This window comes from Orycteropus afer, unplaced genomic scaffold (genome assembly GCF_000298275.1).
Source record: "Orycteropus afer afer isolate SDZICR_OR568_19922 unplaced genomic scaffold, OryAfe1.0 scaffold00008, whole genome shotgun sequence".
Taxonomy (NCBI): Eukaryota; Metazoa; Chordata; class Mammalia; order Tubulidentata; family Orycteropodidae; genus Orycteropus; species Orycteropus afer.
In genome coordinates, this window is record NW_006921595.1 from 14341429 (window position 1) to 14363873 (window position 22445).

General features: G+C 40.4%; 1 protein-coding gene across 1 annotated transcript in view; it reads left to right on the top strand.

The window, feature by feature from the left end:
* Window positions 1-22445, top strand: part of RAPGEF5 (Rap guanine nucleotide exchange factor 5) — a 379123-nt gene that overhangs the window by 144820 nt on the left and 211858 nt on the right. The window contains exon 7 of the mRNA XM_042781600.1: window positions 17382-17430. Within this exon, the coding sequence (XP_042637534.1) occupies window positions 17382-17430 (49 nt within the window). The remainder of the gene's footprint in view (window positions 1-17381; window positions 17431-22445) is intronic.

Below are 22445 nucleotides of genomic sequence, written 5' to 3' on the forward strand. Positions count from 1 at the left end.
TTTGCCATGTGTAATCCCTTACCTAAAACTTCAGTCATTTTCTTTAAGATATGCCTTTCACAGGACTGTATTTACACCCTTTCTTCATTCAGGACAGATGTAGAATCGCTGTGATTCCTCTAGTTTGTCCTTCTTGAATGATCTACAACCTTGGATCTGATACTTTGGAGACATTCTTTTTTTAACAATAATATCTGAAGTTAACTCTGATACCTGTTTTGATGGGAAACTCACAAGTTTATACTGGTTCAGGAAGCAGAAAAAGCGTGGGATTTGGGTTTTGTTGAATCTTTAAAAAGATAGAAATTTCAACCTAGAGGACATTATGCTGAGTAAAATTAGTCAATCACAAAAGGAAAACTATTGTATAAGACCACTACGATAAAAAGTTAAAATATTTACACACAGAAAGAATTATTCTCTGAAGGTTACCAGGGATTGGAGGGTAAGGGTGGGTATGTCATAAAATAGAGGGTTGTTGTTATTATGTGTCCTTGAGTTGGACCCAACTCATAGCGACCCCTCCTTGGGTTTCTGAGGCAGTATCACTATGGAAGTAGATTGCCCAACCTTCCTTCTAAGGAGTGGCTGGTGGGTTTGAACCGCCACCTTCTGGTTAGCAGTCAAGTGCCTTAGGCACTATGCTACCAGAACTTGGATGAAGGGAAAGACAATATCCATTAAGGAGGAGATCAGCACAAAATGATCAAGGCAGTGGAAGACACAGGGAGGAGCACAGAAGCAAAAGGCAACAAAGCTGAATGAATACTATTATATATACAAACCTACAAAACCAGTAATGCCAATAATCTATGAGTAAATACACAGACACTCAGTCTGAACAGGGATGGGAAGGTGAATGGAACTCCACCCATGAACATATATATATTTGACAGGATATCCCCACTTATGTATTTATATGTTCTACAAATATATCCATGAATGTAGTAGAGCATACAAGGGAAAAAGTTATGAAAACTTCTTAGTCTTAACCAAACACCTTGAGGGACTGAGTGGCTGGGCATGGAGGTTCAGGACCATAGTTTCAGGGGATGCTAAGGTCAATTGGCATAACATAGTCCACAGAGACAGTGTTCTGCATCTTACTTGGTGAGTAGTGACTGGGGTCTTCAGAGCTTATGAGCTGCCATCTAAGATGCAGCTATTAGTCCCCATCTGGAGCAAAGAAAAGTGATGAAAATCAAAGACTCAAGGAAATAATTAGTCCAAAGGACTAATGTACCATGTGAACACTAGCCTCCACAACCCTAAGATCAGAAGTAGGTGGTGCCCAACTACCACTCAAAAAGGGATCATAATAAGAAGTCCTGGGTAAAGTGGGTGTGGTAGTTAAGATTGTGTGTGAACTTGGCTGGGCCTGGTTGAGTGGCTGGGCAGCTGGTAGTAGTATTCCCCATGATGAGACTGGCAGTAAACTCCATGGTGGGATCTACCACAAGCAGCTGAGTAGCTGCTCGAGGGATGTGGTCTTCTTCCCATATATGAAAAGCAGCTTTGGGAATGCTCTAGTTCATGGCACACTTGGACGCTGCATGTAGCTGAGTCTTCATTCAGTAGCCTCCCTTGTCTACCGATCTTAGGACTTTTTCTGGATTTGAATTAATGGCCTGCCATGTGGTTTGGTAATATTGGGACTGTGTCTTTTCACTTGTCGACCTTGGGTTTGTCAGCCTCAGCAGCTAGCAGCTGCCTGGGTGAAGAGATGCCTCTAGCTGGGAGCAAAAGTCAGAGCTAAAGCCCAAGGTTAAGGGGCTTTCACCCAACCCCTAGAGCCTGGCACTTTGAACTCAGACTTAAAGCCTCCAAACTATAAGAGAATAAACTCCTGTTTGTTAAAGCCATCCCATTGGTGGTATTTTCTGTTACAGCAGCACAGACGTAACCAATACAGTGGGGAGGGGGGGAATATGGAACAAAAGCCAAATCATAAAAACACCACGTTTTCTTTTCTGTTGAAGACTGGTGGAACCCCGGAGACTCTGGCCATATACACTCTTCAAGCCAGAAACTGAACTTAAGCCCCATAGCTCAACTTTCAGCCAGTCGACAGACAGGCCTAGAAGGTGAACAGTAATAGTAGGAAGGTGTGTGCTCATCAGAACAGTCAACCCTATGAAATCCAGAGGGCAGCATCTGCCCAGGGACAGAGCAAGGAAGAGGGAAGGGGACGGAAAAGAAGGATGAAGGGAAGGTGTGGGCGCAGGAAGTGGAAGAATGTTGTTACATTCTGAGGATTGCAGTCATTGTCACAGAACAGCACGTGTATGGACTGTTGAATGGAAAATCAGTTTGCTCCATACACTTTCACGCAAATCACAATTTAAAAAAAAGAAAAAAGATACATTTTAGAGACTTATTTAAGGGATGGCCGTGGGCCTAAGGCATTCCTCTGCCAAGCCCAAGGCTGGTGGTTCAAACCCACCAGCCACTCCCCGCAAGGTTGACCAGGCCGTCTATTTCTGTACTCAGCCCTCCTCCGAAACCCAAGGAGGGCTCATTAGGAGTCCGATCGACTCCATGCCAGTCAGTGAGGAGGTCTCTTTGGGAGCTCTGGTGGTGTAGTGCCTAAGGCATTTGACCGCTAACCAGAAGGCTTGCAGTTCAAACCCACCAGACACTCCTTGAAAGAAAAACTGGGCAATCTACTTCCGTAGAGATACCGCCTCGGAAATCCAAGGAGGAGTTGCTGTGAGTCAGAACCGACTTGACAGCAGTGAGTTTGGTTAGGTTTATGCCAAATTAGCAAGACTGAGGAATAATCCTGGAGCTCTGGTGGCACAGTGCTTAAGGCATTTGACAGTTAACCAGAAGGTTGGTGGTTCAAACCCACCAGCTACTCTGTGGAAGGAAGATGGAGCAATCTACTTCCATAAAGATTTATTGCCTTGGAAACCCAATAGGGGTCAATATGAGTCCTAATCGAGTCCATGGCAGTGGGTTTTTTTTTTTTTCCCACCCCAGAGAAATCCTAGGTTAATGGCAAAGACTCACATGGTGAACCCAATCAAGTGATGATTTTTTTTACCACATTTAGAAATATTTTTTAATAGATTTCATTTTTTAGAGGAAATATTTTAAAACGTATTTTAAAAATTAGTTTCTGCTCAGCTATTTTCCTGGCTGTCTGCCGCCTTCTTTCTGGTGAGCAGAGAAACAGAGTGATGATTAATCTCCCTTCTCTCAGTCTATCACAGAACTAAGTGGTCATGTCTGTTCAGAGAATTAAAGTAAGTTACTTCCCTGGTGAATGACTAACCTTCTGACTGGCTGCCACAGGATCAAGAACTTCTTGTTACCTTATTCTTTTTTGTCTGTTAAAAAAAAAAACCCCACTGCCACCTAGTCAGTTAGACTCATAGCGTCCGCTCCTTGGGTTTCTGAGGTGGTATCTCTATGGTCATACTTGGAATCTGTAGGCTGGCTATGACCCTTCTATCACTTGAGAATTACTACGTGATTTAGGGAAGTGCCAAGGTAGATTGAGTTCTGGGAGAAGGTGTCAAATGAGGCCCAGGAAAACAGATCTGCTTTTATGGAGCATTAAAAAAAAAAAAAAAAAATGGATAGCACATTTCTGTCATGGTTCATATTGTTCACGAGAAACCATGGGACTTGTTAGTATTGTCCTTCATTGTGTTATGGAGTTACCCTCATCCCACTAGAGTGCTCTAAGGGCCTTGGGCTATGGATTTTAGAGCTCTAGGACTGCTTAGGGGAGCTCTGGTGGCATACTGCCTAAGGCACTTAACTGCTGAGTAGAAGGTTGATGGTTCAAACCCACCAGCCAATCCTCAGAAGGAAGATTGGGCAATCTACTTCTGTAGAGATACCGCCTTGGAAATCCAAGGGAGAGGGGTCTCTGTGAGTTGGAAATGACTCCACAGCACATAATAGCAACAACACAGGACTGCTTGGAGAACTGGTTAAAGCTCCTTCAGCTTCTCCCAGATAGGATCTCACAGTAATACTGCACAAACCCATAAATGTCAATACAGAAATAAATTCCTATCAGGAACAAATTCCTTGTTAATAAACAAAAGGCTTATATTTTTTATGTCAATGATATATACTACCAAAATGATTTTCTTTATCCTGAGTATAGATCTCCAGACACCATAAAAATATATATACATGTACATACACAGCTTCTTAAAATGAATTACTAAGTGCAGTGAATTGCTTGATGTGGCCCTTCTAGCCATTGTCCTCCATTCTGTGATGTTTTGTAAATCTCATTATCCATGCCTGTTTGGGGTGCTGTGGTAGTTGAGGTCAGGTATCAACTTGGCTGGGCAGCTGGTAGTAGTCATTCCCTATAATGACTCGCAATAGACTCTGTGATGGGATTTAGGTTAATTCTGTTGGGGCAACACAGGTGGAATGTATCTTGAGTCCTGCCTTGCTGGAGGGTATAATTCAAATCACCACCCTTAGCTTCCCTGAGGGTATACCAACGAATCTCCTGGGAAGATTCGTGCCCCCTCTTGCTCCGGCTTTGTGTCTTGCATCATCCTCATATCACCCCTGGATTTGGGACAGCAGCCGTCATCTGATCCGCTGATCGAGGTTCATCAAACCCCGAGAGTTGGGAGGATCCGCCAGACCTACTCACGAACCCGGGACTCGCCAACCTGCCAGCCTCCACCACTACTACGTGAGATGAACCCTTGGGTGTCTGTGAGTTCTGTGAGGCGTTACAGCGAAATACAGAACCCTAAGACTGGGGAAATTACTGGAAGGAGGAGAAGAAGTTAATGTCTGAAATGATGGACTGGCATGGTAGTTTGGACATTTGGGACATCTTTGACCTCTGCCTCATGGGGACCGGCCTCGTGCTGATCTTTCTAAAAGAAATTGTTCAAGCACTAAGTCATTATCTTGAATTAAAAAAAAAAAAAAAAATTAGAGCCTGTCCTGATTATGTGACGATCTAATCTAACTCGAACCTTAAGAATTTGGTTTCAGTGATCAGCATAAGAGAAGCTGTTTTATCTATTGAAATGATCCCAGTGGGGAAACATTTATACATAGTATTTGTTCAGAAGATGTGAATGTGTAGAACGCATTCAAGAGTAAAGCGTGTCTCAGTGAATCCTTTGGGAATGAGCAAAGAAAGGGAGGGCCTGGTTTCTTTATCAAGGATGGTCCATGAACATTCCATATTGGCTTGCTCCCTTGTACATTTGTTTAGAATAGAACTGCTTATACTTGCTTAGATGAAATGTAGTTTTGCATATGTAAGTCACTGTTAGAGCTTTGCATATATGGAGAAGCAGCAAGCATTGTAAAAAAGTGAAGATTACTTGAATTTTTCTGGTGATGAAATCAGACAAATTTTTAATTAACTTATGTTGTTTATATTGTACAAATTAGGATAAATTGAAAGTTTATGTGGATAGTGGGTAGAAATAATATAAATTCTTTTCCTATATCTGTGTCAAAATAATATTAAACTAGCCAAAAGTTATCATTCTTGTGGATTAGCTTTGCAATTTTCTTTCTATTTATCTTATACTTGGATTGTTTAGCTTGAATATAAAGAGTTTACAGTTTTTTAAATGTTTCAGTAAGAAAAAACACTAATATTGAACCCATCCAGAAATAACTCATTATTAACATTTTAGGATTTAATCACTTTTGAGATTATTTTTTTTGTATCTATATATATTTTTACACAAAAAAAACTTTTATGATCTGTACTTTTTGCTTAATCTCTTTCCAGTGCCTCCTACAATGTTTATAATGGTTCCATAATGTCCCATTCCATGGATTTACCATTATCTTATAGTTTTGAACATTGAGATTATTTAAATTCTTCTGTGATTATAAACAACATAGAGATGAACTTCTATGTTTGAATTAGCATTCAAAATTTGAATAAACTTGCTTGCAAGTATTCATTTCTTAGAATTTAAGAAGACTAAGTGAGAAACGGGTTAGAGACTGAGGATGGTTAACTTTTATTGATGCCTGTCTTGTGTAGGCACTCTGTTAATGCTTATCATGCTCGATCTCATGTCAGTTTCCCATAGCAGGGTGGATTATCATCTCCTTTAGAAATATGAGATATTTGAGATAGAAACTAGTAATTAAATATTGAATTAAGGCTGCTGGGTTTGAACCATCAACCAGAAGGCTGGTGGTTCAAACCCACCAGCCACTCCTTGGAAGGAAGGTTGGGCAATCAACTTCTGTAGTGATACCACCTCGAAAACCCATGGAGGGGTCGCTATGAGTCAGATCTGACTCGACAGCAGTGAGTTTTAAGGTGACAGATCTGGGTGGGCCCCATCCAGTCATGTGAACCCTAAAATACAGAGAACTTTCTTTTGAAGATAACTGGCAGAAGAGAGGCAGTGAAAGAGATTCCAAGCATGAGAAGGATTCGACACATCATCGCTGGCTCTGAGATGGAGCCCACGTGATAGGAATGGAGAAAGAAGTCTCTAGTTGTTAAAGGCATCCTGAGTTGATAGCAAGGAAATGGGCACTTCCATCCTACAGAGGCAGGAACTGGATTCTGCCAGTAGCCTGAAAGAGCATGGAGGCAGATTCTCCCCCAGCCTCCAGTGAGGAATGCAACCCAGCTGACACCTTTATTTTGGCCTTATGAGAGTCTAAGCAGAGGACTGAGCTGAGCCACACTGTACCTATACTTTTGACTTATGAAACTGTGAAATAATAAATGTTTGCCATGATAAGTCACTAAATTTGTGTAATTTGTTTCAGCCAAAATAGAAAGCTAATAAGAAAAACAATTTCTTGCTGAATACATACTGACACTTCTTTGATTCATAATATAACAGTTATTTCTTGAATCTCAAAAGTTGCCAGGCCACAGCTAGTTAAAGTTGATTGATACCTCTGAAGTTTCTAAGTGAATTTCTAGAACTACAAGTCCATCCTTCATGCACTTCAGAATTCCATGGAAAAGTAAACACCTATTTTTAAAGTAAACTCTGAAAATAGACTCTATTTGTAATTTTTCAATGAATCATTTAAGTTCTTTTCATGCCAGTTCCTATAGGAGTGAGGGTGGATAGGTGGCAGTCTTGTTTGTCAAGGAGTGTATAATTTAGGTGGAACTAAATGAGGCTTAAACATATGATACATTAATGCATTTGAGAACTGTATATGAACTTCTATTTTATGGTAAAGTTCAACTGTTCTAATTATATTAATAATATGTTGATGATGAGAGCTAACATTCAGATAGCACACTGTGTCAGGTGCTGTTCCAGTTGCTTTATATATATTAACTCATTTCATCCTTACAACACTCCTGTGAGGTAGAGGGATGTGACTCTACCAACTGGAATCCTACAATTGCCTTCACGATTAGTATAAAATAAATGGAAATTGCCTTAAAGGCTTTTGGATCTTGAATGCAGACTCTTGTTCTTCTGGGAAGCCTTCCCAGATTATCTCTTTTAGATTGTTAGATTTCTTAGTTGGAAAGGCTCTAAGTTGATCTGAATTTATCCTAACACAAATGCTTGTAATGTAACATCTCTACAGGTTCCACATGAACCTGTCCCTACAGATGGGTGGCCTCTACCACAAAAGATCCTTTCAGTGTTGGGAACATGACTAGTGGTGTAGTTGTATACTGTTGCTACAGTTTAGAACCTGAACTCAAAAATGCACAGTGATGGAGAAAAGATATTTTACAATGTAAAGAATGATATGTAATATGGGATAAAAGACATGATGGTAACTGAGTTTGAAAATTATATCTTTGGCGATACTTGGATAAATAAACTATATCATGTTGATCCAGTGAAGAGCAATTTATAATATTGTATAAATGGAAAATATTCTTAACTTACCAGAAAATGAAAAAATAACTTGAGACATAAAAATGAGAAATGTAATGATTGTTTTAGTTATTATAGCAAAATTCAGAATGTACAATATACTCTTATTTCCTTAAAATATATTTCACAGATATGAAATTTTTCTTTATTAGGGTATTCATGTTGATCAGCAATTAGAGCTTTGGGGATATCACTGATCCAGGAGTTATAAGTACAACTTTGAAAATTGCAGAGGCAGATATGTTTGTTCTTTTTTTTCCCACATATTATGGGGTTTATTAGGGAAGTACCAGGCTACAATTCAAGTTCAAGAACAACACTCAGTCTCTCTCAGCCCACCGTCTCTCAGCCAATGGTCTCTGTAAGTCTCTCTCCCAGCAGTGCGTGTCTCTCGGTGTCTCTTTCTCAGGAGCACGTGTCTTTCACCAGCACGTCTTTCTCAGCCAGCAGTCAGAGCATGTTTGTTCTTTTGAAAAGATCAGTCCATGTCTTTTTCTTACTGTTTTCAAATTTCTTTCCACCAATGCATCTGTAGCTTCTCTTCTTCTTCTGCCATGTAATTTATCAAATTTCCACAACAAGAACAGTTTTTTGTTTTTTTTTTAAATCTATTTGTCAAGATTTACATCACTTCTTTGTCTGTCTAGTGGACTTGATGGTCGTAAAATTACCATTCAACTGTGCGTTGGCAGATATCACCACCACCAGGAGTCTCATGCTTGGTCTCTTTTGACAGTTGAGTGACTGGAAAGGGGGCATTCATAAGGGAAATCTGTAGAATAAGTCTTTAATCTGGGTACTTCCAGTGTTCACCTTCCCATACAAGGCATCATCTACTGAACATCACATAGTAGACTACTCCACTGTGCAACTGTGGTTATATGAAAGTTCTTAGATTGAGTCAAAACATGCCTTTTTGTAACTTCTCTTTCTTGGTCTCAATTTTTGCCTCAAACTTTCAAATATGTCAAGCTAATGAACTTGTCTCCCCTTAGAGCATGTTCCTTTGTACATGTTAAATTTCAGCTGCTAGTAGACATTCGGGAGCTCTGGTAGCATAGTGCCTAAGGCACTTGACTGCTAACCAGAAGGCTGGTGGTTCAAACCCACCGAGGAGTGCCTCGCAAGAAGGTTGGACAATCTACTTCCGTAACGATACTGTCTCGGAAACCCAAGGAGGGGTTGCTATAAGTCGAATCCGACTCTACGGCACATAACAACAACAACAAGTAGACATTCAGTACAAATATCCAGCAGGTGGATGGATATGGGGTTCTAGGGCCCAGGAAATCTAGGTTGGAGAAACCTATAATTGAAACCATGTAAATGAATGATACCTCCTAGAGAAAACCTTCTAGAAAGGGAAGAAAATCAAGAGGACTGAGGATAGGTCACTAAGAAACATATATATATATGTTTCACAGTGAAAAGATTTATGTATCTTTATTTATCACAATGAAAATTTATATATAAGAACAGGAAAAAGGGAGCCTTGGGAAAAGAGAAGTAGCATCAGAGAGGAAAAAGAAAAGCCTGGAGCATGTCATGCAGTCCCAGTGGTTAAAAAAAGAATGAGAGACAGTGTCAAATTCTACAGGGAGGAAAAAGTTCAGTGATGACTGCTATCTCCATCATATTTAGCTGCCTCCTGTTTGCCCTACTATGGATACTGTCTATCCCTCATGAACCTAAACAAATGGTAACCAAACCTAAATACAATCCACATGTGGTCTTTTATGGATTTTTTTGTGTGACCTAAGTGTCATTCTTCTAGTTGTTGCTGTTGTTAGGTGCTGTCGAGTCAGTTCTGATTCATTGCAACCTTATGTACAACAGAACAAAACACTGCCCAGTCCTATTCCATCCTAACATTTGTTGCTATGTTTGAGCCCATTGCTGCAGCCACTGTGTCAGTCCATCTCACTGAGGGTCTTCCTCTTTTTTGATGACCAACCACTTTATCAAGTATGATGTCCTTCTCCAGAGACTGGCCCCTCCTGGCAACATGACCAAAGCAGGAGAGGTGAAGTCTTACAATCCTTACTTCTAAGGAACATTCTGGCTATACTTCTTCCAAGGCAAATATGTTTGTTCTTCTGGAAGTCCATGGTATATTTAATATTCTTTACCAACACCTGAATTCAAATGCATCAGTTCTACTTTGGTCTTCCTTATTCATTGCCCAGATTTCACATGCGTATGAGGCAATTGAAAATACCATGGTGTGGGTCAGGCACACCTTAATCTTCAAAGTGACATCTTTGCTCTTTAATAATTTAAAAAGGCTTTTGGCAGCAGATTTGTCCCATGCAGTACATTGTTTGTTCTTTGACTGCTACTTCCATGGGCACTGATTGTGGATCCAAGTAAAATGAAACCCTTGACAACTTCAATATTTTCTCCATTTATCATGCTGTTACTTACTGGTCTAGTTGTCTATTTGTGAGGATTTTTTTTTTTTTTTTTTAATGTTGAGGTATAATCTTTACTGAAGGTTGTAGTCTTTGATATTCAGTAAGTGCTTTAAATCTTTTTCAGTTTCTGAAGCAAGGTTATGTCAACTGCATATTACAAATTGTTAATGAGTCTTCCTCCAATCCTGATGCTGTGTTCCTATTCACATAGTACAGCTTCTTGGATTATTTGCTCAGCATACAGATTGAATGAATATGGTGAAAGGATCCAACTTTGACACATACCTTTGCTGATTTTAAATCATACAATACCCTCTTGCTCTTTTTGAAGACTGCCTCTTGGTGTATCTACAGATTCCTCATGAGCATAATTAAGTGTTTTGGAATTTCCTTTCTTCACAATTTTACCTATGATTTGTTGTGATCCTTACCATCAAATGGGTTTGCATAGTGAATAAAACAGGGGTAACCATCTTTCTGTTACCCCTTGCTTTCAGCCAAGATCCATCTGGCATCAGTAATGATAACCCTCATTTCATTGGCCCCTTCTGAATTTGGCTTGAATTTCTGCCAGTTCCCTGTCAATATGCTGCTGCACCCATTTTTGAATTATCCTCAACAAAATTTTACTTGTGTGTGATATTAATGATATAGTTAAATATAGTGATTAATGATATAGTTCAATAATTTTGCATTCTCTTGGATCACCTTTCTTTGAACTGGGCCCAAATATGGATCTCTTCCAGTTGGTTGGTCAGGTCTTCAAATTTCCTAGCACAGATGAATGAGTACTACCAATGTTGCATCCTTTTACTGAAACATCTCAATGGGTATTCTGTCAATTACTGAAGACTTGCTTTTCACTAATACTTTGAGTACAGCTAGGACTTCTTCAGTTAGTACCATTCATTCTTGATCATATGGTACCTCCTGAAATCACTGATTGTCAACCAATTGTTTTTGGTATAATGACTGTATATTCCTTCTTCTGGTAGTAGTCCTTAAAGCGTTATTATTCATTATAAGTAATCCCATTCCCATTAAGTCATGCCATGCTTGTGATCAACCAAAACTGTCACATCTTTTCATTGTGAAGCCATCAAACTAGATGTACATGGTAATCAAAAACCCACTGCTATCAAGTTCATTCTGGCTCATAGCAACCGTATAGAGCAGAACAGAACTACCCCATAGTGTTTCCAAGGCTATAATCTTCATGGAAGCAGACTGCCGCATCTTCCTCCCATGGAGAGGCTAATGGGTTCAAACAGCAGTCCTGTTAAGTTAAACTGAGCACTTAACCAGTGTACCACCTGGGCTTCTCAAGTACATGTAGCTGACTTAAACAGCAGATTTTAGAAACCCAAGTGTAAGACTTTATTCCAGTTCATCTTGTTGGTTTCAGCCCACTTCTACATAGATTAGTCTTCAAATGGCCTAGTTATTGTCTGAGCAATAATAATATTAATATATATTTCTGTATACATTCAACAACAACAAAAAAGAAGTCTTTAAAATATTCCTAATAGCCATAGAATATATGAGTAAGTGTAAGCTTATTTTATCATCTCAGCGTACTTAACAAATTCTTCTTTGATGTGATGAAGGCAATAACTGGAAAACAACTCTGTTAAATAGGTGGAGAGCAGTAGTTGCTAGACAGGTATATAACTTTCTTAATTTTTTGATTATTGGTTGACGTTAAGAGGTAATTGCAGGATTATCCATGTGTCAGATTTGTGGCAATATTAGCTCTTTAGAACATAATGAAATTGGAAATAAGAATAAAGGCCTTTGAGGAACAAATAAAATTGCTATGTAGCCCACGTGTGTTCCTTCATAGGCAAAAAGTCAAGTCACCATTAACTGCTGTGTTTGTGCCTTGTATAAAATAGTACATTGATTGCTTTATGAAGTGTATTTGTGTTTTATAGCATTCTTAAAGTCCAAATTAGTTTAAGATTATACAGTGGTTTGTGTGTGACTATGTTTTAGAGTAAAACAGGAGAGAATATCAGATCATGTTTCTTATATTATTTCTTTAATTTAGGAAGTTGAGATAGTTGTTTCTGTGTTTTAAAAACATTTCTATCATGGTATCAAAATAAAAAAAAGATGAAAGTATTTACTAAAATAATCTTTAGAAAATATATGAGTTAGTGATTCTACTTTAAATTTCTTTGTAAAGAAAGACAAACCTTTGGTTAGCTGAGATCTCTGAGAACCTTACAGCCCTCTCAAAATTTGGCTTCATTTTCAAGGGCCTCTTCCAGGAAACCTGTTCACATCTCCTTAGTTAAGTTTTTCACGAAGATGCTCCCTACCGCTAAGTTTGCATTTGACATTTCTCTCAGATTTTGGCTCTGATGCAGAACAGCTTTGTGAGTATTCAGATTTCAGACCAAAGGCACTATTAAAACGCACCCCCCCTAAAGAAATCCACAAAATGCTAGAAATAAGGCTGGCTCTGATTTGCAGTGGATTTCAGGACCATTTTGTGAGCAGCCCTCCTGGTTATTGGAGATAGAAAGCCAGAACATTTCAACCTGTTTCTCACTCTAGTTTCTGATTGGTAACTAACTCAAGCTCACTGCTCTTGAATCAGTAGCAACTCGTAGTGACCCCTCCTTGGATTTCTGAGACGATATCTATATGGAAGTAGATTTCCCAGCCTTCCTTCTGAGGAGTGGTTGGTGGGTTTGAACCCCCAACCTTCTGGTTAGCAGTCAAATGCCTTAGGCACTATGCCACCACAGCTCCCTGACTGGTAACTAGAGAGGAAGGAGAAATTTGGACTATGTTAGTCCCATAATTATCCTCTATTTAGATACTCACAAGGGCAAATATATTCTAAGCTACACCTGTGTTTTGAATTATGTAGGTTTTTCTTATATTTTTCCATATTGAGTAAACCAAAACATACTGCTGTCGCATCGATTCCAACTCATAGGGAACCTAATAGGACAGAATAGAACTGTCCTGTAGAGTTTCCAAAGGTGCAAATCATTACGAAAGCAGACTGCCACATCTTTCTCCTGCAGAGTGGGAGGTGGGTTCAAACCACGGACCTTTCAGTTAGCAGCCCAGTGTTTTAACCATCAGGACTCCTCATATCAGGTAAACTTTTTTTTTTTTTTTTAACTTTCTGTTGTGATTTGGGTGGAAATTTACTGAGCAAATTTTTCATTCAATAGTTCATATTCATTTTGTTTTGTGACACCACCTGCAATCCACACAATGCAATAGCTCTATTCCCACTTCCTCCCTGTGATTACCTTTTCCTTGTGTCCTTCTTTCCTATGCATTCCTCCCTTTTGAACTTTCTCCCTACACAAATGCTGCCCTTCTGATCTCCCATGGTTGATTGTTCTAAGGAGTGCAGTTGTCCTGGTGTAACTGTTCAGCTTGTAGGCATGTCTGTTGTTTGGCTGAAAGTTATGCCATGCTACTGAGTTCAAATCCAGGCCCAAAGGATGACGAAGGGCATAGTCTCAGGGGTTTCACCAGTCTCAGTAAGCCTGGTTTTTTTTTAAATGATTTTTGAGTTTTATTCCACATTTTTCTCCCATTCTATCCAGTATCTCCAGTATCTCCAGTTTTGATCCCTGACCAAGTGGATGGCAGTAGTAGCTTGGCACCATCTAGTTTTTGTGGTCTCAGAGTCATGTAGGCTGAGGTTCCCATGGTCCACTAGTCCTTTGGATTTATTGTTTACATGCATCTTTAACTTTCTTCACTCTTCTTTGCTCTAAATGAGGAGAGACCAGTAGTTGGATCTTAGATGGCCACTCACAAGCTTTTAAGACTCCAAGTAAGCTATTTTTTAAATTGAAGTTTAAGTTCTGAAAAATCTTCCTTGCTTTTCCTATCTGTCAAACTGCAGATACAGTAACTGAATCTTATCATTTTATTGGATTATGTCATAATTTTATTCATAAAACATAGTCAAAGCTGTGATTCCTTACAAGTAAGTTAAATTAGAGGAGAACAAAATGAAAAGTAAGGATTGATCATCAGTTGAAATGATTATAATATTGAAATACTGAATCTTCCCGGATGCTACGAGGTCATTATGAAGGTGCAGTGTTCTAAACTCTAGCTCGAACAACAATCATACTGACACCTGCATCCCTCCCCTGGAGATTCTGATTCAGTTGGGACCCAAGTAACAATATTTTTTTTTAAAAGCTCTATAAGTGATTGAGGAATTTGAGGTGGAAGATTATCCTGGATTACCCTGGTGGGTTCAGTGTAATCACTGGGGTTCTTACATGGGAAAGGGAGTGTCAGAGAAGGGAGATGTGACAATGGAAGCAGAGATGGGAGTGATACGGGGTCTCAAAGCTAGAAAAGACAGGGAAAGAGATTCTTCTCTAGAGCCTGCAGAAGGAGTGCAGCCCTGTCAGCACCTTGATTTTACCCCCCTGAAGCCCATTGTAGACTTGTGGGCTCCAGAACGATAAGAATAAAGTTGTATTGTTTTAAGCCACTACATTTGTAGCTTAAACTGGGCAACATTTCTTTCATTTGTTGTGCATAAGGTCTCTATGAGTCCCTGACCTTTCAGTTAGCAGCTGAGTGCTTAACTACTGTGCCACATGCTATAGGAATATATGATAAGCCCTTACCTAGTTTGCCTTTTGCCTGATTAGCACAGAATTTCCTCCTTAAGTTGTATCAGAAAAGTAACTACCCTTCAGGTTTTTGTGGAAAGTCTTTTTTTTTCCTGGGACAGAAACACAGAAGCTCTTCTATACCCCATGTAGCACACCCTCCTTGACTGCAGAGGCTCATGGGATGTGGTGTTTAATAATTCCACTTTTTTTCCCCCTATATAAAAAGCCCTGGAGCTCTGGTAACATAGTGCCTAAGGCACGTGACTGCTACCCAGAAGGCTGGTGGTTCAAACCCACCAGCCATTCCTCTGAAGGAAGGTTGGACAATCTACTTCTGTAGTGATACTGCCTTGGAAACCCAAGGAGGGGTTGCTATGAGTTGGGTCTGACTCAACAGCACATAGCAACAACAACAACAATAAAAAATGCCCAGGTTGCTTCTAAATCAGGCTATGAAGCTCTTTTTACTGTGAACTTCTTGGCTTTCCTAAAATCCTCTAATAGTTTCTTGATCCTTTCTCTCCCCACCAAATCTTTGCGAAGATGTGGTAGTTGTACTGCTATACAATACTGGAAATATTTTCTTTTCTGAGTCATCTCTATTTTGAGCCTTATTTCTAATTAGTACACACACACACACAAACAGATCCCAGGAAGACAATTTTAAGTATGAAAAACTAAAAGAGGAGGGTTCAGAAGACTTTTTTTGATGCTCTGTATGAGAAATAAGTGATCACTTTATGCGTCATTTTCCATCTTTATTTTCCTCCCATCCCTGAGACCATAGTAGAGTCTTCCCTGGGAGTCCACTGTCTGGAAGTCATTGACAGAAGGTGCTGATGAATCTTTATAATCCATATCCTGCCTCTACCCCACCTAACTGTGACATCGTGAAGGAGGAAAATCCTGAAAAGAGTTGAAAATTGTGCAGTAAATTTAAAATATATATAGACAATAACTGATATTTTTAAATTTGTTACTGTATTTATGCACATACAAATATTTACAAAGGTTTTCCCAAGGTCACTCACCACTTCTATCTTGCCCAACTCTCTTGATCCCTAAATTCTTCAACTGCAAAATTTCCAATCATGAACATGCTTGAAGCCAAACTATCAAAGTTGAGGAGTGACTAATTGTCTTCTCATTGTTGTTGTTGTCATGTGCTATCGAGTTGATTCCAACCCCATTTGACAGAGTAGAACTTCCCCATAGAGTTTTCTTGGCTGTAATCTTTACCGGGCAGGTCATCAGGCCATTCTTCTGCACAGCCACAAGGTGACTTTGAACCATCAATCTCATGGTTAGCTTCTGAGTGCTTAATCATTGTGGCACCAGAGCTCCTTGACTTCTTATTGCTGTATGATTTTTCTGAGAGAGTCTTAAGAACTGATCAAAGAATCAGTTACATCAAGAGTGTACATTTTTTAATGGCATCCAAACTAGCCATCCAGTCAAAGCATGGGCAGAAGAACCGTACCTGGGAAATGTCCTTTTTCAGAGGTGATGATGAGGCCTTGGCCATCTTGAAAACCCTCCTAAGTGGAGTCTTAGTATCTAGCACATTGCTACTCTTACGTTCAAATTAAATTTGATGGCAATGTTTAGTTTAACATTGAGCTTCCATGTTCTTTAAAGTGTCATTAAAAAAAAAAAAAAAACAGTTACAGTTTAATCAGCTCTGACTCATGGTGACCCCATGTATGTCAGAGTAGAACTGTACTCCATAGAGTTTTCAACAGCCTGTTTTTTTGGAGGTAGATCACCAGATCTTCCTTCTGAGGCACCTCTGGTAGACATGAACCTCCAGCCTTTGATTAGTAGCTGAGCTCCTTAACCATGGACTGTGAAATGTCAGCATAATGTATTAAGCTACAAGATCTTCCAAACTCCCTCCTGCCTCACCACCTCTAAATACCTGAACACACACACACACTTCTAAGTTTAAAAGATTATGCCCCGAAAGGAAAAGAACTTGGTCATTATATAATTTTTATTGCTATCAAACCTAGATTTCCCAAAGATTATCCTCAGATTATTCTCCCCTTGCCCCCCACAGTGTTCCCTTTGAAAGTGACTCTGGTTCTCTTTTGTCTTTATTTTGCTCTTTGAGTATGATTTTAACAAAGGAATTAGCAAAGTGAAGAGTGAGAGAGACTATGTATACATTCTGCCCTTCAGTGGTCTAATTTTTTTCTAAAGTAAATCAGTACAGTTCTTTCAGATTTTTGGCCTAAATTTCCAATGCAGAAGTTAATATGGGAATGGATAAAGGTGATGGTTGAGCAACATATTGTATTATACATGTGAAGATTGTTGAAACATCAGACATTTCATTTTGTTACATATATATTTATCACGATTTCTGAAAAAATCAAATGAAGGCAGCGAACTTAGATTTAATTGCAACAGCTCTTAATTTTGGTTACATACCTAGAAAGAAAATACTACTTTCAGTAGCTACATATTTCTTCTTCTAATTCTATTTCCCCCCCCCCCTCATATTTTATTAGGTGCAGAGAGAGCTAGCAGCTGTTATTGCTTTGAAAGCAAGGAAATCTGGTGAGTACTCTTTATGGAACTAGAGGAAGATTTTAATTCTTTGGGGATATTTCATGTATTATCCTGAAGTGGTCAGCCTCCTGAGTGTATCTCAGGAAGTTTTGTTGTACAATGCAGAGAAATATCACCATTGTGTGTGTATGTGTGGGTGTGTGTGTTTAAATAGAGAAAAGGGTTACCAGGGTTTAGGAGGGAGGGGGAAAGGAATGATTGATGGTGATGGAAACATTGCATTTGATCACGGGTAGAGTTGCACAGCTGACCATTGTAACTGCTGTCAATAAGTTTCACGCTTGCAGAAAGCTGAACTGGCAAAAGTTGGGTGACAGACACATTCACAACAATAACAAAACAGAACAAAATAGCTACTGAGGCTGCCCATGCCCAACCAAAATCTCCCTGGGACTTGGCTGCCTGGTTTGGAGACCCAGGGTCATGGTCTCATGGGACTTTCCATCCAATTGTTAAAACAGCATGTTCAATTCTTCTGTTCTGCCCTTTAGCCTGTTGTGTAGTACTTGGGGTCTTCAGAGTCTGCAAGCAGAAGCCATCCAAGGCACAGTTGTTCTCTATTCACCTATAGCAACAGACAAAGAAGTAGAGTCAGGAATAGGAGGAAGATAACCAATGTGGCCAATTGCCTCTCTGAACAACTACCTCCCTTACCTCAAGTCTGGAAGAACTGGATGGCACCTGGCTACCATGACTGAACACCTTGATCAAAGATGCCATAGAACAATCTCAATCTAAAGGAGGAAGATGCAGAACAGAATTTCAAACTGCCAAGGACTCTAGACCCCCCAGAGCCACAAAGTCTGGATGAACCCCTGAAACCATTGCCATGAGACAATCTCCAGACCTTAAGCCAAAAATATCCCCTAGAGTCCCCTCAAAACCAAACAATTCAGCTCAACTAGTGAAAAATGTCTGCCTCAAGAATTCTGCTCTACTAAGAACTCTCTACTTGGGGTCAAATTGACAGCAACACATCAAAAGACCAGACAAGAATCTTAAAGGGCAGTGAATTTATGTTAATGGGGGAGGAACAACTCAGAAAAGGAGGGTGAGAGTGGTTGCACAACTCAAAGACTACAATCAGTGTCTCTAAATGGTTCATGTAGAAACTGGTGTCCTGCAATCAGAAGAGTGGTAACCATCCTCTCTTCTTTGGGTTCCGTTTTGAGGAAGGGAAGAATCCTTGGATTGAGTTGATACATAAAGAAGGGTAGGGAAAACTTACTTTTCCTAGTTTCCTTCCAGACTTCTTCCTCCTGAGTCTAATGTCATTATTGCATTCTGCCTGTGAGTTGTACCTATCTCCTTATTTGGGTTAAATCCTTTTTAACACTTCAAATCTAACAAACAAACAACGCACTGCTGTCAAGTCAATTCCAACTCATAGCAACCCCCATTGGGTTTCTGAGACAGTAAATTGGCTATGCCAAGAGATTTGAGAGACAGCTACCTGGCCAACTGACTGGAAGAGATCCATATTTGTACCCATTCAAAAGAAAGGTGATCCCATAGAATATGGAAATGATCGAACAATATCATTAATATCTCATGCAAGTAAAATCTTACTGAAGATAATTCAAAACGGTTGCAGCAGTATATTGACAGCTTCTGGAAATGCAAGCTGGATTCAGAAGAGAATGTGGAATGAGGGATATTATTGCTAATGTCAGATGGATCTTGGCTCAAAGCAAAGAAAACCAGAAAGATGTTTACTTGTGTTTTATTGACTATGCAAAAGCATTTGATTATGTGGATCATAACAAATTATGGATAACATTGAGAAGAATGGGAATTCCAGAACACTTAATTGTGCTCATGAGGAACCTGTACATAGACCAGGAAGCTGTTGCTCAAACAGAACAAGGGGAAACTGCATGGTCTTAAATCAAGAAGGCAGTATGTCAAGGTTGTATCCTTTCACTGTACTTATCCAATCTGTATGCTGAGCAAATAATCTGAGAAACTGGACTATATGAAGAAGAACGTGGCATCAAGATTGGAGGAAGACTCATTAACAGCCAGCAGTATGGTGATGATGCAACTTTGCTTGCTGAAAGTGACAATGACTTGAAGCATTTACTGATGAAGATTGAAGAATACGGTCTGCAGTATGGAATATGCCTCAATATAAAGAAAACAAAAATCCTCAAAACTGGAGCAATAAGCAGCATCATGTAAACGGTGAAAAGATTGAAGTTGTCAAGGACTTCATATTAATTACTTGGTTCTACAGTCAACACCAAAGGAAGCAGCAGTCAAGATTTCAGAGGACGTATAGCATAGGAGCTCTGGTGGTGTAGTGTGTAAGGCATTTGACTGCTAACCAGAAGACTGGCAGTTCAAACCCACCAGCCACTCCTTGGAGGGAAGGTTGGGCAATCTACTTCCATAGTGATGCTGCCTCAGAAACCCAAGGAGGGGTCACTGTGAGCTGGATCTGACTCCAGCAGCAGTGAGTTTGGTTTTGGTTTCATATAAAAAACCAAACCCACTGCTGTCGAGTCAGATCCAACTCATAGTGACCCCTCCTTGGGTTTCTGAGGCAGTATCATATCAGTATCATATTGGTTTGGTATAGCATTGGACAAATCAGCTGCAAAAGACCCCTTTTAGGTGCTGAAGACCAAAGATATCTCCTTGAAGACTAAGATGTGCCTTACACAAGCCATAGTATTTTCAATTGCCTCATATGCATGTGAGAGCTGGACAGTGAATAAGGAAGACCAAAGAAGAGTCGATGCTTTTGAATTGTGGTGTTGGCAAAGAATGCTGAAAGTACCATGGACTGCTAAAAGAACTAACAAATCTGTCCTGGAAGAAGTGCAGCTAGAATGCTTCTTGGAAATGAGAATGGCCAGACTTCATCTAACCTACTTTGGTCATGTTGTCAGAAGAGACCGTTCCCTGGAGAAGGATATTCTTCTGGTTACTTTGTGTCACTCTGACAGGAATATATACCACAAATAGGATGGCTTACAGTTCAGGAGGCTAGAAGTCTGAGTTCAAAGTGCCAGGCTCTAGGGGCTGTGTAAAAGCCTCTTGATCTTGGGCTCCAGCTCTGCCTCCTTCTCCCGGCCCACTGGAGCTAGAGGTATTTCTTCATTCAGACAGCTGCTGACTGCTGAGTCTAACAAGCCCAAGGCGTCAAGTAAAAAGGCACAGTCCTGATGTTACCAAACCAAACGGCAGGCCATTAAGTTAAGTCCATTGTAAGTCCCAAGGTTGGCAGAGCATGGCAGGCTGCTGAACAACAGCATGGCTACATGCAGGGTCCAAGCATGACATAAGCTAGAGACCATTCCCAAAGCTGCTTCTTATATAGAGGAAGTGGACTACATACCCAAAGCAGCTCCTCAGCTGCTTGTGGCAAATCCCACCATGGAGTTCATTGCCAGTCTCATTATGGGGAATAACTACATTCAGCTGCCCAGCCTCTCAGCCAGGCCCAGCCAAGTTGACACACAGATACCATGGTTGGAAAAGTGGAGGGTCAACAAAAAAGGGGAAGGTCCTCAGCAAGGTGGATTGACACAGTGGCTGTTACAATGGGCTCAGGTATAGCAAGGATCATGGGGCTGTGTGGTGTAGTAAATTACATAGTATGGCTTTTCTAACTATAAGTCTTTGTAAACTCCGTAGTGAAATTTGCTGTGAGCAACTTAGTAGCTCCTGATTGTTGAAGTTATCCACCTGGGGTATTTCTGTTGGGAGCAGCACAAAATAATTTTCTGGGAATCACTCTTTCTCAGGTGTATAGAATTCTAATGTTTAGATTGGTTGATTTGGCCACTCTGCCAGGCTCAAAAGGAGCCCTCCTGGAGGCAAAAGGAATGTCTCACTGCTGACTGAGAGATGTGGGAGACACATATTGCTGAGAGAGATTCTGAGAGACATGCACTGTTGAGAGAGACACTGAGAAACACGCACTGCTGATAGAGACACTGAGAGACATCCACTGCTGAGAGAGCGAGAGACACAGTGCTGACTGAGACAGTGAGAGACAGCGGGCTGAGAGAGAGAGAAAGAGAGAGACTGAGCATGTTCCTGAACTTCAATTGTAGCTTGTTGCTTCCCTAATAAACCCCATAATCTGTGAGGTCTGTGTGGCCACTGCAGTAAATTAGCAGTGAGGTGGTGGGTGCTGTGGGAGGAACGATTGTATCAGGGTTGGTAAAAGGGCTGGAGGGAGGCAGCATGTCTGGCCTTGCAGGAATAGGCCTTGGGCTACTGATGGTGATTCTGTCTTTCTCTTGTGGGGTTAGAGGAGGTCACAAGGTATGGCCTCCTTGTCCCGTTAGCAGGCTGGCAAGGACCGGGCAGTGTTTCGTTTTGCTGTGCATAGGGTCACTATGAGTCAGAGATGACAAACAACAAATCTTTACAGAAATAAATTGCCAATCTTCTTTCCATGGAGTGGCTGGTGGGTTTGAACCACCAACCTTCTGGTTAGCAGTCAAATGCCTTGGGCACTATACCACTAGAACTCCTGAACCATTACATCTTCATTATTTTCAAAGTTTTGTTTGGTCTAGAGCTGCTTTAGTGTCTGTAATTCCACAGTTCCTCTGATCTTGCCAGTGCCAAAATTCTGAAGAAAAATCTTTGGGTCAGGTTTGTCCTGTTTGTCTGTGTGACTGTCTTTTCTTCCACATAGCTGCTCAGAAGATGTCTGAAAGGAACTGGAGGCTAACACTTCTGTTCGAACTGTAGCTTCTCTTCAGAGATGCAATTTCCTCAGAGGCCACCCCCTATCCCTGCCATTTGAGCTACACTTTTAACCACTGGAGCCTCAAGCTGAGGCCTTTATCAAGACCCTTCCACTAGCAAGGGCTGGGGTATTCCCTCACCATTTGTTTTTGAAATCTTGTATTTTAGCCATCCTAATAGCATAGGTAGCATAGTGGCTAAGGCACTTGAATGCTAACCAGAAGGCTGGCAGTTCAAACCCACCAGCCACTCCTCGGAAGGAAGGTTGGGCAATCCTACTTCTGTAGTGATAC